The sequence below is a fragment of the Cinclus cinclus genome, chromosome 26 (assembly GCF_963662255.1).
Source record: "Cinclus cinclus chromosome 26, bCinCin1.1, whole genome shotgun sequence".
In the NCBI taxonomy this organism is placed as follows: Eukaryota; Metazoa; Chordata; class Aves; order Passeriformes; family Cinclidae; genus Cinclus; species Cinclus cinclus.
The window spans coordinates 5,778,973-5,799,282 of record NC_085071.1 but is presented as its reverse complement, the minus strand read 5'-3'; the positions used below and the strand labels follow the sequence as shown (position 1 = coordinate 5,799,282).

Genomic DNA, 20,310 nt, shown 5'->3' with positions numbered 1-20,310 from the left:
CTTCCAGCCCTGCTGCCCACAGCACAGGCAGGGTGTCCACCCCTCCATGCATCCCCCTGAGTGACCCCAGCTCCCTGTCTCCCTGACACGGATCCCAGCAGATCCTTGCCCACGAGCCACGTGCACACAATGCCAGCCTGGACACATCTCATTCCAACTCTCTCCAACACCCGCCCAGCCTTTGGAACTTTCCCTCCAGCCCGGCAGCGAGCGTCACGCTGGAGGGGGGGGTGATCTCACCACTGCTTTCCCAGCATGACCATCCTCCCTCCCTCCATCCACCCTCCCCACGGCTGCTGGGATTCTGCTGACGCAGCAGCTCGGGCATTATTTCATCGCTTCCCACTTCTCGGAAGCCTCCCGTGGTTTGTCACCCCTCCGAGGACGCTGGCAGCTCCTACTCATTGAGCGGTGCCGTGAAATTCATGGCCACGTAAGCCTGGAAAGCACCGAACCCCGCGGAGCTGGCATGGACTTGGTGGCATCGTCCTGGCAGGAGGGAACAGGGACAGGCACAGATAAAAGCTGCACAAAGAGCTTGGAGCTATCCTGGATGTACTTGGAAGTATTGAGTGAGAGGGAAGAGGTGAAGCCACAGGTGAGGAGGATGGGGATGCACAGGGAAAGGAACAGCAAAGGTCTCCCAGCTGAAAACACCGCAAGCTCTTCAGGAGGGAGCAACACCAGCCCTGGGCAGAGGAAGGCTTGCTCGCACGCCCACGTGCAAGAGGACACACACGTCTGCACGGCTTCCCAGGGGCCTGTGCTGACACGAGAGGTGGCTTCTTTCCCAGGCTGGGTGAGGAGGAGGAAGGCGATGCCATCTCCGGGTCCCTCCCTGCCCCTCCAGCCACGGGGACAACGCCGCACACCTCCACAGAGCCGCCGTCTCCACGGCTGGGTAAACACTGGCTCAGGAATTCCCAGCACACCCCAGCAGTGGAGGGACAAAGTCATGAAAAAACAAGTCATGAAAAACACCAAAATCCCCCCTGCATCCCCATGAGATTTAATGAGAAACCCCAGCAGAAGGAATGTGCCTTAGAGCAACCCAAATCCCAGATCCTGCGCTCGCTCCCACCGCCCGCACAGGAGCCGAGCACCTGGAATAACCTCAAACGCTGGAAAAATCCCTCAAATGAAATCTCAGGCCCCAGCCCCTCTTGGAGGAGCCTGGCCAGGCTGTGGTGTGGCTGTTTGGGGTGCAGAGCTGCTCACCAAACCCCAGGAAGAGCCGTGGGGATCCAGATCGGAGCCACGGCGCTGGGATCATCCCTGGCAGCTCAAGTCCAAGCTTTGCACTTCCCACAGCAGCGGCTTTGGGAGCAGGAAAGCCGGGGGGGGTGGAGGGATGGCCGGCATCAAAACTCCTTTTCTAGCAGCTAACAAAAGAGCCGGTGTCTGGGCAGAGAGGCTCCTTATTCCAACGCCAACCACAGGCTGCTTGGCAGTGGGGGAAATAGGGAAATGTTGGGTTAGTGGGAACTGGCTGTGCTTTGTTTGGGGGGTGCTGTGTTTGCACAATGAGGGTGTTGGGGCCAGGGGGGGTCAGGGCTGGGTTCTCCCCTGGTTATGGCCACCAGCTCTGGTGGCCTCGTCCTGCTCCCCAGAAATAAAGCACAGAGGTCACTGCCCAATGTGCTTTAAGGAAGTTGTGGGTCCCCCCCCCCCCCCCTTTTTTTCTGCCTTCAGCTCCCCAGGTGTGCCCCAAAAAGCAGCTCAGGGTCTCCCCATCCTCACCACGCTGTGAACGGTGGTGGTAGAGCCAGAGATGTGCAAAACCTCCTCTGAGAAATAGAGGTCAAAGAGAAGGAAGCAGCCGATTCTCTCGTCTCTTCCTCTGCAGATGGAGGGCAGGCAGCAACCTTGAGCCCTGATCTCATTAGATGTCCCAAACTAAGCAGTGTGAAACCTGATTAGTGCCGGGCAGGAGGTGGGCGAAGGAGCAGCAGCTCGTTCTGCCAGCCAGCCCCAGCACCCTGCCTCTGGACAGGGGGGTCTGAGAAGCAGGGCACCCACAGCTGCCTCCCCACAGCACCCAGAACCTGGTCCTGGTCTTTCCAAGCTCCATCACACCCCAGGTCATGGCTGCGTTGTGCCCTGAAGTGATGCTTCATCCCAGCTGCTCCCGCCAGCTCCCGGTCAGTTGGCCTTGGCGTGCAGCAGCACAGAGAAATGTTGGATTAAAAAAAAAAAGGGGGGGGGGGGGGGGGAGGCAGGAGCTCAAAACTTCTGTTCCCTAGAGACCTGCTCTCCTGCAGAGAAACTTAATCCCTGTTAAAAAGCAAATGAAATAATCCAGTTGCTAACACTGCTCTGGCCGCTCCGTTCAAGCCCCAGATCCGCCAGACCCCTCCAGCCTGGCCCAAGCCCAGCAGATTCCCTGAGCAGGGCTGGACTTATCTGGGGCTAAAACCATCCCTGGCACCACAAAGCTGTGGTGGGAAAGCTGTAAATCAACAGAGATCCTCAGTAGGGCAAAGCCCATCAGTGTCCCTGCCTGGCAGAGCTGCCCAGGAGACACCTCACGAGATGGCCGTGCTGGAAAAGTGTCCCACAGGAGACACCAGCCTCATCCTCTTCACATATGGGGACACAGGGCTGGCAGAGCCACGTGCTGGAGGAGCCAAAACTCACCAGGGCCTCCACCCAGGGCAGCCAGGGAAGATGTTGGCCCTGGAACTCTTATCATACCCGGCCACCTTGGGCAGCCCCGTCTGCTCCTCAGGGAAGCCACCACATGATGGGACGAAAGCAAACGGTGACAAGGGGACGTGGCACCACTCCAGCCCTGTGGCACACAGCAGGATGCTGCTCCTGCCTCCTGCTCTGACCCCACGCATCTCTCAGGCAGCAGAGCCAGCACATAACACCCTAATCCCTCCTTTTTAACAGCAGAAACTCAGCAGAGCCACGAAATCCCTCACTGCAGGCACATGTACCATGGTGAGGTGACAGGAACGAGCATGGACCCACTCCTTGGTCACAGGGGGAAAATCTGAGCCCGGTTCCCCTGGGGAAAGCACGCGGCAGCTCCAAGGTCAGATGGAGCCAGATTAGCTGGCAAAGCACGGACAGGGCCGAGGAGATGCCAGGTTTGAGCTGGCTACCAAGTAAACAACACAACTCCTCAAGAAAGCGAAACCAGCCGGCCTCATGCTTGCTGGTAAAATTAACCCTGCAATAAATTTGTAATCCAATGGGTTTCCTCAGCCAAGCCCAAAGGATCTGGTCATCTCGGGGCCGTGACCGATGCTGCCCTAGGAAACTCAAGATGGAAACTGTGTGGAAAGTCTGAGTGACCCCAGACCCACCAGGGCAGGGTCCCTCCTGGAGCAGCATCCTTTGTCCCTGGCATGGAGACAGGGATCTGGCAGGGGCCCCCAGCCCCATCCCAGCTGGGCAGGCTGGGGGCACTGGGATGCTCTCCAAGCCCCTTGGAGGGCTGACAGGGATGGATGCTGGCACTGAGCCGGGGGTCAGGGGCCTGGACTTACACTCACGAGCATTTACATATGAAACACTCCCAGCTCCAATATCCGCTGCTGCCTCCACCTCCCCGGGGAGACGAATAGAGAAGAGGGGGGAGAAGGGAAAAGAAACCTCTCCAGCAATAAAACCTTGTTTTCCTCCAGCTCTGGCCAGCCCCGCAGCTCAAGGGCAGGCTGGGCTGGCTGTTTGCAGTGCTGGGAGCACACTTAGATCCGTGGCAATGCCAAACAGTGACAGCAGGATGCACGGCACAGCATCCCCACGCTGTGAGCATCACAGAGCCAACCATTCCCTGTGGACACCCCTTTTGTGCTTGGATGCACAGGGAAGCCCCCCAGCAGTGTGAAAGGGCTCAAACTCTGTTGTCTCAAGCAGCATTTGGCCTCCTCCAAGCACAGAATGCCAGACTGGTTTGGCTGGAAGGGACCATTTCATTCCCGCGGGCAGGAACACCTTCCACCAGAAGGTTCCAACCTGGCTCTGGACACTTCCAGCCTCCACCCCTTCCCTGCCCACACCTCCCCCCCCTCTTTGACTTAAAACCACAAAGGGCTGTGGTAAACACAGCTGGTGACAGATGAAGTCAGCATCACTGGGTCTAGAGGCAGCAAAACACACCAAAACCCACAGATTGGGCTTCTCGGGGACGTGCGCTTCCACGTCCTTGTTCCGGGCTCGCGGGAGCGGAAAGTGCCACGAGCTCTGGGATGTGGGAGCCAGCACTCCCAGCAGGGCTCTGGGCAGCACCTGGAGAGGGGAAGGGTGCCAGCTCAGCTCCTGCAAGCAGTCACCTTGTAAACACGATTAATAATGTCATCTTGGCTCCCTGCGCCTCGCTCCCGCGGGCAGGACGGGAATTCTCCGAGCTGCAGCTGGAGACTGGGTGGAAAGCTCCGTGTGAGAGCTTCAGCAGCAGCCCCAAAACGTGTAACAGGGCTTAACAACACCCAAACCCAGCACCCAAACCTGGCTGCCAAGGGGCTGGAGACAGAGGGGACAGAGCCAGCCACCACCCCCAGCACACCCAGCCCGCACATGGCGACTCAGGGCTCCTTTTACATTGATTCCCAGTGCCAGCTGCAGCCAGGCTCAGGAAAAATTTATGATGGACACCACGGCAGCGTAAGAAAGTGAATTATATTCCTCCCAGACTCGATAACTCAGGGCAGCTGTCAGCACAGAGCTGCGGGATTAACCCTTCGCGGCGGCGGCACGGGAGGGTGGGGACACTGCCAGCCCGCTGGTGACAACTCCCTTGGCTCCCTGCTAAATTAAACATGGAATTGATTCACCTTTGTTATACAATGGGATCAGCTGGTAAAGCCCAGCCGAGGCCTTGCTGTAAAAAGGGGCGAGTCAATGACAGCACTGTTGGGTGACAGGCGATGGCATCCCAGGTACCTTCTGTTGTCCTCTCTTCTCTTTCTAGCAGGAGAAACCCTGCAGCAGGATGAGGCTGGCTGGGAATTCCAGAGGAAAAAGCTCCTCTGATGGCAGGGAGGATAAAAAACAGAAGAAGACAGGAGAGAAAAAGCATTCCCAGGTAAGCCGAGCTGATCTCCCACAGCCCAGGCTCGCTGCTTGTGACAGAGGGACAACGGCTACCTGCCTCCAGCCACCTGCCAGGGGCCAGCCCAGCACGATCAGGTGTCCCAGCTGGCTCTCCAGGGACAGTCTGAGAGGCAGGAGAGGGCAGAGCTCTGGGAAAGAGCTTTAGAAAGAAGTGGGAAAACAACAATCTGCACCCTGGTGCCACCGTGCACCCGCAGCCACGCGGCAAAAACACCCTCAGCCCCCATCCCATGGGAACAGCAGCCTGCTGTCCCCCGGAGCAGGAATTTCAGCTCAATTCCTTTCCCAGTTGTTATTTGCCAAGCAGCTTCCCTGAGCAGCTCGCAGGGCTGGGCTGGCCGCTGCCTCAGCTCTCCTTTGTGCCCAGCTCCAAATCCAAGGAGAGGACAAAAGAGGGAAGTGAAGGAGAGCCCTGGAAGCACCACCCCTCCCGGCTGCCTCCCTGGGAAGCCAGCAGCTCCTCCTGGGCGTGCTGGGAGTGCTCCATCCACCCTGGACAGATGGTGGGACAAAGCTGGAGCTTCTCTCAGCGTCTCCCCACCACGGGTCACAAATACCTCTCAGTGTGCCGAGTCCATCCAGGAACTTCTTGTACTTCTCCAAGTTCATCTTCCAGCTGAACCCACCCGGCTGCTCAGCTGGGTGGCATCAGGGCACCCACAAGCTCCAGCCACTGTCCCCAGCTCAGCATTCCTGCTGGACTCCTCTCAGTCGCCCTTTGACCACTGGCAGTGTTTCCTTATTTGATGAAAGCCTCCCAGGGCTGAGGCCACCCCCCTTTTTGCAAATGATCCCAGCAACTGCCCCGCACCACCAGGGCCCCCCGGCATCCTTTATCCCACCCCTCCACCAGCTTTCAGAGATTGTATGTCCTGGGGATATTTCCAGCAAGGGAATTGGGAGGGGAAGGGAAAAAAAAAAACCCAATGGGATTTAAGGCTGGCAGGCAGTAGGCAGATGGGTTCCCATCCCTGTGGGAAAAGCCACCCTGGTGACTGATACAGGGCTGAGAGTCTGGGAGAAGCCATCAGGAAAGTACCATAAAATGGTGGAAAAATGGTTCAGGTGAGATCGGGAGCAGATGGGGAGCAGATCCCTCCTGTCTCTGCCCCCCAACGCTCACCACATGTTCGCCTCGGCCTGGCTGCGAGGTGCTTACAAAGCTCAAAAGGAGATTTGCTGGTTTTAAAGGAATTTTTTGGCAACAGGAAGCAGCCCAGAGTGATCCAAGGGGATCCAAGCACCTGACCCGCTCATTGCTGCCTTTCAGCAGGACTGGTGTCCACCAGGCATGGACCAGGACTTCTGTTAAATCAAATAATACAAACAATAATGACAATGATCATTATAATAATATAATCATCATCAGTAGTGTTGAAATGTGCTGTCACAGATGTAGATCCTGCTCTCCCCATTCCCTCTCTGGAAAGATCCCAGCAGATTGAGCAAGACCCACCACACAGTGCAGGATCATCCTGCCTGGGCTCCCACACAGCACTTGAGCTTTGCCAGAGGAAGGCAGGAGAAATAGAGCAAGGATGTGCTGCAGGAGCCAAATTTCCCCCCCAAAAAACAGGGGGGAAGCTCCCTGAAACTCCGGGTAGTGAGGAGATCCCCCTCATCCACAGGTACATGAATCCCTGGCTTCTTCACCTTGTGCTGAGATGCATCCTCAGAGCAACCCACATCCCACAGCAAAGCCCATAAAAATATTAATGAAACCAGAACAGTCATGGAAGCAACCCTGTGTCCACCTCCTCCACAGCTCCAGGACAGACGGACACTTCTCCAGGGACAGACACACACTGGGGGTATCACTTTGCATGGTGAGCAGAGCAAACTCAGCAGGCCAGTTGCTGCTTGTGCCCCTGACAGCTGGGAACCAGGGAGCCAAAAATCCCTCTGGGAGCTCCCAGTTGGAAAGGGGGGAAGGTGGTGAGGTGCCTTGTCCCCACTCTGATTACCCCAGCACCCTCTGCACCCCTGGGCTCTGGTGGGATGGAGCTGACCTCCCTTCATCCCAGGAAGGAGCTGATCTAGGAGCTGATACAGCCACCACGAAGAGCCTGGATTTAGGAGCTGGAGGTGCCTGTAGCATCCCTGGCATCACAGCACAGGGCCATTCCCAGCCATCCCCCTGAACCCTCCAGCACCAGAATGAAAGTTGTTGGAGAAGCCAAGTTGACACCACTAAAAATAGCACAATGGAATTTTCCTCTAAAGGAAGAAAAAAAAAAAAAGGGGGGGGGGGAGGTGGAATCCTGATCCTCGCTGAGAAATGGGCTGTGAGAAGGAAGGGTGAGAACAGCCCAGTGGAGGGGACATGAGGGGACATCAGGTCCTTCCCCTCCAACACCCCCAAACAGGCAGGGGACCTGAGCCCATCACGGGGGGACAGTGAGATCCCACCTCATTTATCTCCATCCTCTCCTTCCCAGCAAAAGAGAGAGACCAGACCCCACCACGATGGCCACTGGACACGGCAAGCTGGCGGCCGCTCCAAAATTCCAGCAGCAGGAGAGAGATGTAGGGAATTCAGCCTGGAACCCACTGAGCTCCCCAAAACCCTGCCTTGATGGGGAGAAGGGCACTTCCCTCCTGCCATCCCAAGGGGGTTAATGTGAAGCAGGGTCTGACAAGAGATCCCATCAGATCAAATCCCAGCAGATCCCATCCCCAAAACATCCCAGCTCTTTCTCCCCTGTGCTGGGAACGCCAGGAATTCCTGGAGGAGGGAGGATCACTCCAGCTGGCTCGATCAGCACACTGAGACTGAGAGGGGGGGGACTCAGGGGAGCCCCCAGCTCTCCCAACATCCACAAATCCCAACACAGCAACTGCCCTCCCAGCAGGAACGAGAAGCATCCCAAACAGCCGGCCAGGATGAAATATCTCCCCAGGCAGCAGCGTCTGGAGGCGCCTGCACTGAAACCCCCCGTGCCACCACCCCTGGCTGTCCCCACTGCTGTCACCCCACTGCTGGGGGGATACTGTGAGACCCCCCAACAGCCCCACGCGTGGGAATGGAGCTGTTCAAGCCACGCCAGGGATGTTGGCAGAGCCAGGGAATGGAGAGGTGATCCTGGACATGCCTGGGGCGCAGGGTGGATTTATTTAGGGAGAAGCCTCAAGGCTGCACTGTCACCATCCCTGGCGAGGTCACAGGGATGACCAGGGCCACAGCAGCTGTCCCCAACATCACTGTGTCAACTGAACACGCCTGAAGCAGAGGGGTGATGCAGGGGGCACTAATTAAGGCTCATTAGCTGGCACGTGCAGAGTGGAACCACCAGGCTGGGAAGTTGTCCCGACCCCACTCCTCATGGAAAGGAGTCGCTCCCACAGGAAAGATTTACCAGGAGCAAAACTGCCCAAGGTCAACTGGAATCTCCCAGCCAAGGCAGCCCTTGTATACAGTTTCTTGCAGGGAAAAATAAGCTGCTGGCAGAAGCGTTTCTGTAGGGTCACAGCAGACCTGAATAAGGATTAATAAAAACCAAGATGAGTCCCACATGACAGGACACAAAAATCCCACTGGGGTCATGGCTATGCAGGAGTGGGGTGCATGGCTGGGGAGAGCAAGGGCAGAGCAAGAGATGTGGAGAAGGAGCTGGTTTCAATCCCAGCCATGCCAGGATTATGCCCCCAACCTGGGCAGGGGTCCCAGCAGAGCCTGAGGAGGGGAAAAAGCTCCCAGCACAGCTCAAGGTGGACAAAAAGGAAGCTGGGAGAGAACACAGCCCACGCAGGTGCTGCAGAGGTGCGAAACACAGCACGCATCACCTGTGGGAGGCTGGAAAAGCTTCCCCAGCATCATTAAAAATGCTCATCTGAGCAGAGGAGGGCAGGCAGGGAACGCTGGGACTCACCAGAGGGAAACAGGGCTCAACAGGAAATGAAAAATGGAAATGCAGGCTTGTCACGCACAGGAAAACAACAAAATAAACACAATTGTGGCCTCCCAGCATTCGGAGCTCACTGGCTCAGAGCACTGATAAACAGTGGGTGACAAAGGGACACTCCAGGCACGGCGAGGCCATGGCTGCAGGGAGCAGGCACAGGCACAAACCAGACCTGTCCCACCTCTGCTGCGAGCCACAGAGCCAGGCTGTGCTCTGAGGGGTCACAGGGAGCTGCAGCCCATCCTGCTGGGATCAGCATCCTGCTTCTCACCTGGAATCTCCCAAAACATCTTGTTCAACAACCCCCCTCCCATTTCGCGCCCCCCCCCTCCCCCCCTCCCCACCTTCCAGGAATCTCTGAGCTTATCTCACCCAGAAGCAGGACACACATCTCAGATCACATCCCAGGACTCATTTGACCGTGTCCATGGCCAGACACAGTCCAAATCTGATCACTCACACATCCCTGCAGGAAGCTGAGCCTGGAGGATCCCCCTCCCCGGCCCCCCAGCCGGGTGAGATCCATCCAGACACACAAAACCCCACGACATGAGCTTGGAAGGGAAACTTCCCAGCTTATTAACACAAGCATCCTCTATGCAGGGAATTTCCTTGGCAGTTTTCCTCTCCAAGCTGCAGGCTGTTTGAACATCCCCAGACCCCCCAGAAAGAGCTGAGAGGTTAAATCTGGATTTTCCCGGGAGAAAGAGTGTCTGGAAGGAAAAGGGAGATCTCAAGGACAGCATCCAGCAGGGATGAGGGGTGTGCTGGAGAGATCAGCTCCCTGCCTCCACCACCACCTCCCAGCACCGGCTCTGCTGGTTCCCACCCCACCCGTAGCCTCCAACGGGATGGGATGGGATGGGATGGGATGGGAAAGGTGTGAGCAATCAGAGGTGCGGAGAGAAGCAGGTTTGCTGGTCCTGCCCATGGACCTGGGAGGGTTCACTCAGAGCCGGGGGGCACAGCAGGGGTGACCAGCCCCAGCAATCAGAGCTCCCGGCTCCGTCCCAGGTGTGCCAGCATCACTGCACCGCCTCTCCCCAGGGCAGCATTGCTTCACCTGCCTGGAACAACTCAGCTGGCGTTGCTAAGATCTGGCCACAGCATTGCAGAGCCACGGGGAGGACTGGATTATTGGAGTTCATGGAGTGGGGTCCCTTCCCTGCGCTGCTTCCCAGCTGCTCTGTGCATCTTCCTGCTACCCCACGCCTGTCCCTGCCCTCCTGCTGCAGCCGGCAGCGAAACACTGCCCCGTGCAGGAACCAGCCAGGCTGAGCCCATGGTCCAGGCAGGGCTCACAGCCCCTCTGTGCAGGAGGATGGAGCTGTATCCAGAGATGCCAGCATGGACCAGCTCCTTCATGGCCACCCCGAGCTCCAGCACAACCTCTCCTTGAAGGAAGACAGGAGGAACTGGAACCTGCAGCACCCTGCTGCTCCCACAGCTTGGATTTATCCATTCCAGATCCATAAAAAAGGCACTTATCACCCGGGTATTCAAACAATGGTGTTAAGGCACTTTACATTTAAATAAAACCTCTTGTTTTACTTCCCTCTGGGAGGTTCCTTGCCACTGGCATCAGCCACGGTATGTCCAGAGCAGTCTAAACTTAGCTGACACAAGCGAGAGGAGCCTGGAAAGGAGGTTGGCTTGGACCCAGCAGACGGAGGTCAAAGACTCCGATCTCGCCCGGAGCATGAGCCGGGAAGGAAAAGGGAATGCAGCACTGAGGAGAGCAGGCAGAGAACAGCCCCAGACCTTTCCAAAGGCTCGGCTGCTGAGAGGAGATCAAAGCCCCCCAGCACAGCCCTGCACACTGGTGGTGATGGTGCCAGCGAGGTACCACCTTGCACCCACCTCCTGCCCTCCCAGGAGATCTTCTCTCTGCACCAGAACCACATGGAAAGGAGGAGAAGCAGCCAACATCCCCAGGAGATGTGAGAGCAGAGCTCAGCCACGGTTCTGGTTCATTAGCAGGGCACCAGGACAACGCTGGCCGTGGCTTCCGCTGATGCTGGGAATGCTGGTGGGATGGGGGGAGGCACACACCTCTCTGCCAGGCAATGCCAGCCCAGGAGGCACTGCTGGGCTTTGGCATGGGGATGGCTCCATGCAGACAGCCAGCCAGGCCAGGTGGAGTGGATCCTGTCACCTGTAAGACCACCAGCCCCATTTGCCCAGTGGCCAAAACAAACACGAGCAAAGCAGCTCCTTGAACTGAGTGCTGGGGCTCCACCTTGGGTTGCCCCAGGCTCCTGCCATCTTCCTGACACCCCTTTTTGCCTCTGCCTCCCCCCAAAAAAAATCAGGGCTATTCACCCAGTGATGGAAAAATCACACAGCTTCCAGCCCAGCTTCCCCCACACTTGCTCCAGCCAGGGGTTCTCCACTCCAAAAGTGGAACTTGGCTCACTCTCCTCCCTAGGGATGAAGAGGAAGAAGGGCTTCCTCTCCCCCAGCCAGGAGTCACCACCACACCAGCAGCCCCAGCAGTGCTGTCACAGGCCATAGAGGCCTCGTGCAGCCCACTCAGCACCAGCCAGGAGTGACGTTTATCCTCGTGGGATGGATCTCCCAGCAATCCCTTATATCAGGAGGCGGCTGCACGCTGGGAAAGCTGCTTGGCTCAAGGAGCAAGGCACCTCCGAGTCCCCCAGACACCTCCAGGTGCATTTGTTGTGGCACAACACCAGCCACAGGTGGGAAAAAATGAGGTTCTTCAGAGATGGGCATGGCCAGGAATGCCACCCACCACCAGGAAGGCTCCAGTCCCAACTGGGATGAATCCTGGTGGATTTACACAAGGGTCCTCCACCTCTCCTGCTCACCTCAGGGTCTCCTCTAGTCCTTGGGACGTTGTTCCCTCCCTAACTGAAGCCAGGTTACTCAACCAAGGTGGCAAACCACCTTGTGCTGTCCCAGTCCAAACAAGCCAGGCCATGTGCTGGGCACCACGGAGCAGGCAGAGACAGCGCCGGGAGCAGGGAAAAACTTCTGAGATGCCACAGCTCCAGCTTTTCTACCCCCCATCCCAAAAAAAACACCAGTTAATTATGAGAAAGAAAGGATTTCACCAGGATTGATTAGTTAATGTTTACAGCGCTGGGAGCAGGGGAAGCATGACCTGTGTTCTGAGCTTTGCAAAGCTGCCGACACCCTTGAGCTGCCGGAAGCTGCTCAGCGCGGGGCCGTGATTCCCATGTGCTGGTTCCTGATTTTCCAAGGGGACAATGAGGGTCAGCACTCCCCAAAACACAACAGGAGGCTGCCATGAAAATGGAGAGTGGCCTGAGCAGCAAGGCCCTACTCAGGGTGACAGAGTCAGGCTTCCCTTTCCTGCCCAGAGCCCAAAAATCTCCAGCATCACCGTCACCCTCCGCGCCGATGCCGTCATTCCCACCGGGATCCGCAGCTGCAGGTTCTGGCACGTGCCTCAGCACTGTGATCCAGGGATGAGGCAAAAGGGGCTGGAACCCCTGCATGGAACTGGTCTGCTGGCTTCCAACTGGACCACACTGGTGAAGGTGGTGGCACTGGGGATCTGCCAGCTGCAGGTGTGGGGTTCTTTCCAGACAGGACAACCCCGAGGCAGACAAAGGAAGGGAGAGCCAGGGAAGCACTGAGACAGCACCGAGACAGCACCACCCACAAAATCCCCACTTTTAGCCCCATCCTCTGGTTGAAGCCACCCCCTCAGGAGCAGGGGTGCCCCCGCAGTGCTGATGCAAACAATGATGATGGTGTCATCCCCCCCAGGCACGTCCAGGTTCGGGAGCATCCCGGTGAGCCCCCGGCACCGCAGCGCTGCGGCACAGCTCCCCAGCACCCCGCTGCCAAGGGTGGGTGTTCTTAGAAAGAAAGGAATCACGGGGATCTGCCAGCTGCTTCAATCTTGCTCACCAGGGAAAATCAGGACTCACAGCCTGCTCTGGGACCATTCCCGTGCTGCTCTGCTCATCTTCAGACCTGTCCCGGCTCGCTCAGACAGCAGAGGCCTCCTCGCTGCTTAAATTGGGATTTTTTTTAGGGTATTTAGTGGTGCTGTCTAAGAGAAATGCATTTGCAGTCCTGGCTCTGGCAATGCCAAGTGTCCTCCTTGCCCTCCTTGCCGCCAGTGCCAGGTCCCGGATGTGGCAGGTCCAAAGTGGCCACCACCAGCACAGGTCTCCCCACTCGGCCCTCAGCAGTCACATTTCAGAGAAAACTCTCTGGTTTTGCAGGATTAAGAGGGGGAGGGGATGAGCCAGTGGAAAACTTGTTCCGGACAGGAAAAACCAAAGGGTTTACAGGAGCTGCAGTGGGGAATAACAGGGTAGAGACAACACATCCACCAACTCAGACCCAAACAACCCAAACTGGGGCTCCCACTCAGCCCTTGCAGCACTGGTGGGATGTCCCAGGAGGGTTAGGGAGCTGGGAAGGGGTAAAAAGCAAAGGAAAGCTTTTATATGGAGTATAAACACTCATTTCCCCTACACCACAAACAAGCTCCGACAACACCCAGCAGGGTATTTCCAAGTTATTACCAGCCTTCTACCATATCCCAGTGCAAAAATCAGGTATTCCCTAGAAAAACTCCTTCCCAGAAAAACCAAACTGCTCATGGAAGTCACCAGCACCCAGAGCAGGGAGCGGGCAAGGGGAGCCCAGGTTCCAGGGGTGCTCCAGTTGGACCAAGTGCATTACAGGCCCTGGAATTTCCATCTCTTTTTTTGGAACAAAGCAAACCCTGATGCAAACAGCAGCTCCTTCCACACCAGCGCCGGCATCCGCGTCTCCACGCTGAACCCAACTACATCAAAGCAGCTTTTTATTAATAAAGAAGTTTGTTAAGTACTTGGATGAGCCCAAGTCACGTTTCCCAGTGCTTTCGCAAGGCACCCGGTGAGGTTTTATCCCCTGCTCCCTGTGGAGGCTGCGTGTCTCTCCCACCTCTGGGATGTTTGAGTGGCACCCCCTGAATCAGGGAGCCAGGGAATCCATTATTCCCCTTTCTCCGCAGGCAGAAAGGAAAAGGAAACCGGCGCTGCGAGCGCCTGGCTCCTCTCGGCCCGGCCATCCACATTTTAAAAAGACTTGGCTGCTAAACTTATGAAACAGAGCACTGGGAGCCCTGTGGGGCTGGAATCTGGGCTCCAGGACAAGCCTAGCACTGCAGCAGGGGAGGAGAAGAAAAATAATAATAACAAGCAGAAGAATGGGAACGCACACAGCTGCTGGGGATGAGTCGCTGACATCAAAACTGCACACTCACTGCCGGTACCGGCACCGGCCTCGGCAGCACCTTGGCCCCGCATCCCTGCCCGGCTGCGTGGGGGGCTCTGGGGACACGGATGGGTCCCCACATCCCTTGTGGCACCGCGGGTCAGGGCACAGGGATGAAGGATGTCGTGCTGCTCCGAGCGCCGGGGTGTCAGGGTGGGATGCCGGGTACCCCACGGAATGGACACGGGGACCCCAAAACTCTTAAGGAAAGCCACCCAGGGGATGTGAGATGCTCACGCGGGGCTGCCGAGCACCCCCGGACATCCCACGCTGGGGACACCAATGCCGCTCATCCCTCGGGTAGCCCACGCAGGGATGCTGAGCCCACGGGGAGCCCACGCACCCAGGAACCACACACTGCTCCCCCAGCACAGCCCACGTAAAAACCCTGTGAGTCACCCCACGCAGGGGACACCTGGGACGCTCAGACGCTGTCCCCACGCTGGGGACACTCGGACCGGGACACCCCACGCTGGGGACACTCGGACCGGGACACCCCACGCTGGGGACACCGCGCTCCCCGAGGATGCCGCTGCCTCCGAGCATCCACCCCGCAGCGCGCCCGGGGCCGCTTCCAGCCGAGAAGAAAACACCGAGAAAACACCGGAAAGGCACCGGAAAGGCTCGGGGAAGGCTCCGGGACGGCTCCGGTTCAGCCCCGCGGGGCGGCCCGGGCGCGCTCCAGGCCCGGCCTCGGGCTCCGGCGGGTGCGGTACCTTTGTAGCGCTCCAACACGTCCTCGTAGGCCTGCACGAACTCCTTCTCCTGGCTGCGGTTAGCCGGGAGCAGCCCCGGCACGTACCCGGCCATGGTGGCCTTTGTGCCCGGGCTGGGCGCAGCTGCCGGCGGCGCGGCCAGGACCCGTCTGTGCCGGGGCCGCTTCCGCCGCGCCGCGCCCGGCACCGACCCGCCCCCGGGGACCCGCCCATGGCCACCGGGACCCGCCCCCGGGGCCCGCCCATGGCCACCGGGACCCGCCCATGGCCACCGGGACCCGCCCCCGGGGTCCGCCCATGGCCACCGGGACCCGCCCCCGGGGCCCGCCCATGGCCACCGGGACCCGCCCCCGGGGACCCGCCCATGGCCACCGGGACTCGCCCACCGGCAGGGATACGCCCCTAGACCCACCCATGGCTACCGGCACCGTGACCGCCCCTGGACACGCCCCAGAGTCCCATTTTATGGTGGACACGCCCATGGACACGCCCCACAGAATAGGTCACACCCCCCCGAAAAGGCTCCGCCCCTTTGTGCCCGCCCCGGACCCGCCGCGACCTCTGGCGGCCGCTCGGGGCAGCACCAGAGGGGCGGGGGGACACCGGGGGTGACACAGGGGTGACACCGGGGATTATACTGGGGGGTGACACCGGGGATTATATTAGGGGGTGACACCAGGGGGCGACACTGGTGTGACACAGGGGTGACACCGGGGATTATGCTGGGGGTGACACCAGGGATGACATCGGGGTTTATACCGGAGGTGACACCAGGGTGACAATGGCAGTGACACCACGGAGTGACACTGTGTGTGACACCGGGCGGGTGACACTGTGAGTGATACGGGCGGTGATACCAAGAACGACACCAGGGAGGTGACACTGGGAATGACATCGTGGACAATATCGGAAGGTGACTGACACAGGCAGTGACAGCAGAAGGTGACACAGAGGGGTGACAGCAGGACTGACACAAGTAGATCCCAGTGTACCCGGTGCATCACCCCAGTCCCACTACCCCCACTATGGGGGTCCTGATGTTCTCTGCCTCTCATGCTTCCAGCACGGCACAAACTGGGGGGGCTGCCGGGGATCCCCCGGGCTGTGATCCTGGCTGGAAGCTGTGCCCAGGGACAGCCAGGTCCCCTGGCACTGCCTGGAGGGGCTTTGGGGACCCCTCAGCATCCCCTGGTGAGGAATGGGCAGGAAAAAGGGGGCCCTGAGAATCAGCTGGGGGACTTTGGAGAGGAAGGGAACAGTGGGGCAGAGCCAAACCCCACGGGGAAATTGGGGTTCGGGGCCAAACCTGCCTGGCACTCCCATATCTACACAAACCCCACTCAGCTCCCCCAAATCCCAGCCGAGCTGACGGAGCAAAACCTCCCATGGAAACAGCTCTTACAGGGGCACGAGAGTGGCTGTCCCCAGGCCAGGGGACACCCCAGTCCCCCCAACAGCCACCCACACCCCGCTGAACCCACAGGACAACCCCTCACCATGACCCCCGTCAAACCCAGCACCCCTCAAGTGGGGCAAATCCCGGCCTTTTTTTGGCCATCTCAAGATGCTTTTTCACCCCGATGCGCCGTTCCCATGGCAACTGGAGGGCCCGGCTGGGTAACCATGGCAACGAGAAAAGCCCCATCCCGCTCAGACAGACACCCTGTGTGTCCCCACTGTCACCCAGGGACCCCTGAGCCCCCTCAGGGTGGGAGGGGGCCGCACCCCGCATCCCTCCAAGGAATGAAGAGGAACCAGGGGCAGCACCTTCATCTTCCTCCTCCTCCTCCTCCTACTCCTACTCCCGCAGCCCCCGGCCTGGGGTGGGGTTACACAAATCACCCCCCTCATCCCGCTTTTGGAAGCATCTCCCTTTCAGCTTGGCGCCTTAATTAGAAAAAGTAATTAACGCGGCACAGAGCGCCGGTGCCCGGCAGAGCCTCCATGGGGAGGAGGATTTCGATCGCGACGACCTCGTGGCAGGGCCTTTGTGCCCAGCGGTGCCGGAGCCTGGCACGCATCCTCAGCAGAGCATCCCACCGGGAATGGGCAGAGAATCCCCTAGGAACGGCCCCAGGGGCGCAGTTCTGCCCGCGGAGCCGCCCGGCACAGAGCCTTGCAGAGGTACCACATCCCTCTGACCCAAAAACGCGTTCCCAGGGAAAGGGAAATCTGTGCCGGCCAGCTGGCACTCAGCGATTCCTCCTCGGGCAGCGGGAATGCTGCTCGGAACCTGCCCCTGGCCCCGCGAACCGGCGGCTTCGCTGCTCCCAAGGCAGCGGAGAACAAGGGGGTTTGTTCCCTTGTCCCCGGGGATGAAGCACAGCTCCCTCCCGCAGCCAGCTCTGGCTCTGCCAGCGGCGCGGGTGACGCGCCCGGGTGACAAAGGACTCCCAGGAGCCTTTTCAAAGAGTCCTTGGAAAGCCCCCGCGACGCCTCGTCCATCACCCCTGTGCGCTCACCCTTGGCACCCGGGAGTCTCTTGGCCCCTCCTGCCCCAGCACAGCCCTGGCAGCAACGAGTGAAGACAGATTTAGGATGAAAGAGCCTTTTTTTTTCCTCCAAAAACAGCACCCCCCGCCCACCCTCACCCTCTGCCAAGCGCCTGGAGTGAGACAGAGCAAGGCAGGGCCAAGGGTCGAACTCTGACCTTCCACGTCCTGCTCCCCCCTCCCCTCCCACCACTGCCTTGAGAGGAGATGCCAGAAAAGCAGAGAACGGCTTCAGAAGGGCCTGGGGACCTGGGCCAGCGTGTCCCAGCTCCCCACAAGGCCCTCCCTGGGCACAGCTGTGTCCTCCTTTCCTTGGCTCTGATGGCCAGAAGGGATGCACAGACTGCTGGACCCCATGGATAGTGAGGAGCAAGAGACCTCCAGATCTCTGTGTTCCCCCAAAACCAAGTTCCCCGTGTCCCCCCAAACCCACAAAAGTGCCACTCCTTCTGTGCCATCTCTACAAGGTCCATGGTAGCATAAGGATGGGGCTCCCCAGCCCCAAATGATGTCCAGGCTCAACCCCAGGCCCTGGTGCCCATTCCTGGGGATCCCAAAAAGCCAGTCCCATCCCCCTCACCTCACTGAGAGGTGCCAGATCCCCCAGGGCACATTCCTCAGGCCACCATCCCAAGACTGATCCCAGTGGAAAGAGGCACTGGGGCAGCCAGCACCCTGCAGACATTCCCGCTAAATAATGCAAGGATCTGAATCAATATTTCAGCTCATTTTCAAACTTGGTGACACAAAACTGTCTCCAAACTCTTCTTTTTTTTCCCCAGCTCAGCACTGTCTCACTGCACCTCCCGAGTTATTTTTACTGGGGAATCTGCATGAGACTGAATTTTGTGACATCCCCCTGCCTTTCATCACGGGCTGGATCCAGCTGGGGTGATGACAAGCACTCAGCATCCTGGACAGAAACAGAGCTGGGGAATGGCTGGGCCTTGGCAGAATCCATCCCTGGGGTGTAGGAGGATGGGGATTTGGGGGCACAGCAGGTCCATGAGAAGCAGTGACTTTGGCAGGATCCTGGTACCCCTCAATCTCCCAACCCCAGTGATTTGGGATTTGGGGCAGGGCCAACCACACCCTGCACATTTGCCTATCCCAGCCCCAGACGGTGCATTCTCAAGAACCATCATTTGAATCAACTGGTTCTTCCAGCCCCAAAGATTCCCGGGCACAGCCAGATCCACACGCACCCCCGCGCCACGGGGCAAGCAGGGAGGGAGGGAAGGAGGGAGCAGCACCCCACAACCACCCCTGACCTGGTGGCACCTGCCCCAGTGCTCCCAGTCTGTGTTCCCACAGGATGGCAAGTGACCTGGTTTGGTCACTGACTGGGGGTGGCGGGGGTTGGCTGGACAGAGTGGGCACCTCAGGGGCTTGTCACTCTTGTGTCCACCCCCACCAGTGAGATTAAAGCCCAGCCCCGGGTTTTTCTTGGAGCAACAACCAGGGAAAGCCTGGCCAGTGCTCAGCAGGAGTCCCTTGGGATGGCCCTGAATCCCCAAATCCCCGTTTGCCAGAGCAGATCAAAGGAGCCCGGAGATGTGGACAGACCCCAGCAGACACAGATCAAAGCCCTTGATGGCCATTTGGACCCTGTGAAGAATCAAATCCCAGCTCTGGTTCCTGGAGCCACCATCCTGAGCAAATTCTCCCATCCTCCCTCCCCAGCCATCCTGGAGCAGGGTCTCCAGCACCCCCACAGCCGGCGCTTGGGGAAGGAGCCATCAGCCAAGGTGGGTCCATCCCTGTCTTTGTTTCTGCTTCCCATCCCTGCTCCTTCCCCTGAGCTCTGACTGGGTCAGCAGCACAGCAAGCAAAGGGACACGCGGGGCACTGTCCCCTCCACACGGGGACACCGGCATGTCCCAGAGACCACAGCAATGGAGCTGCTGATGGGCACCACAAAGGAGCAGCCCCAGCTCCATCACTCGGTCGGGAATCCCAAACCTCCGCGGGCAAATTCCTCCCCGGAGTTCAGCCAAGGGCATTGTTCCACCAAGGAGCAATTCAGTCCTTAATTAAGCTTTTTAATGTCAACCAACCCGCGAGCTGGAGGTGCCCAGTCATCCCTTAACCCCAGTGCTGAGGGGATGAACCGCCCGGGAGAGGACAAAGCCATGGCAGGGACAAACCAACACCCTGCTCCTGTGCCACCAGAGCCACATCCATCCCCTCCTTCCTCTCCCCACCCATCCCCAGGCTCCCTGAGGAGCAGTGGGGTACAGAGATAACCCCGAGAACATCTCAGTCACCGCGGGGAAGCACCGCGAATCCCCGGGGGGAGCCAACAAGGCGCTGCCTTACCTGCGACCCTGACGACAGCCCTCTCGGCCGGGTCCAGCACCGAATCCTGACTCTTCCTCTTCCTCTGCTCATGGAGGGGTAAATTCCAGGGCAAGGTGTCCCCGGGGGGGCAGGGGGAGAGGCTGCCCGAGCGCTCGCTGCGGTAGGAGCGCTCGCTCCGGCACGACCGCTCGCTCCGACACGAGCGTTCGCTGAGGGTCTCCTCGTCGGAGGACGACATGGCCCAGGGCACGGGCAGGAGGGCGGGCAGGATGTCCCCGCTGGCAGCAGCACCCTGGAGAAGGAGCAAACAGCGTGTGACACCGGGCCAGCGGCAGCGGGGCCCTCCCCGCCACAAGTGCTGGGGGTGGTGGAGAAGGGATCGTCCACCATGAGTGTCTCTGTCCTCTCGGCCGGGTGAATCAGCCTTGCTGGAGGTTCTGAATGCTGCCTCAGTTTCCCCCTTGCTGGGGTTCCCAGGGATGGGTACAGTGGCACGGCTGCCCCTCTACCATCAAAGCTCACACTGGCATCCCTGAGCTCGCTCCCACAAAGCCAAGTCCAACCTTT

At 59.0% G+C, this 20,310-nt stretch overlaps 1 protein-coding gene across 1 annotated transcript in view; it reads right to left on the bottom strand.

Annotated features, from left to right (window-relative positions):
• The window catches only part of MACF1 (microtubule actin crosslinking factor 1), a 135,701-nt gene extending 115,720 nt beyond the window's left edge, over positions 1-19,981 (bottom strand). The window contains exon 1 of the mRNA XM_062509220.1: positions 19,762-19,981. Coding sequence (XP_062365204.1) covers positions 19,762-19,981 — 220 coding nt within the window. The remainder of the gene's footprint in view (positions 1-19,761) is intronic.
• Positions 19,982-20,310: the final 329 nt, after the last annotated feature.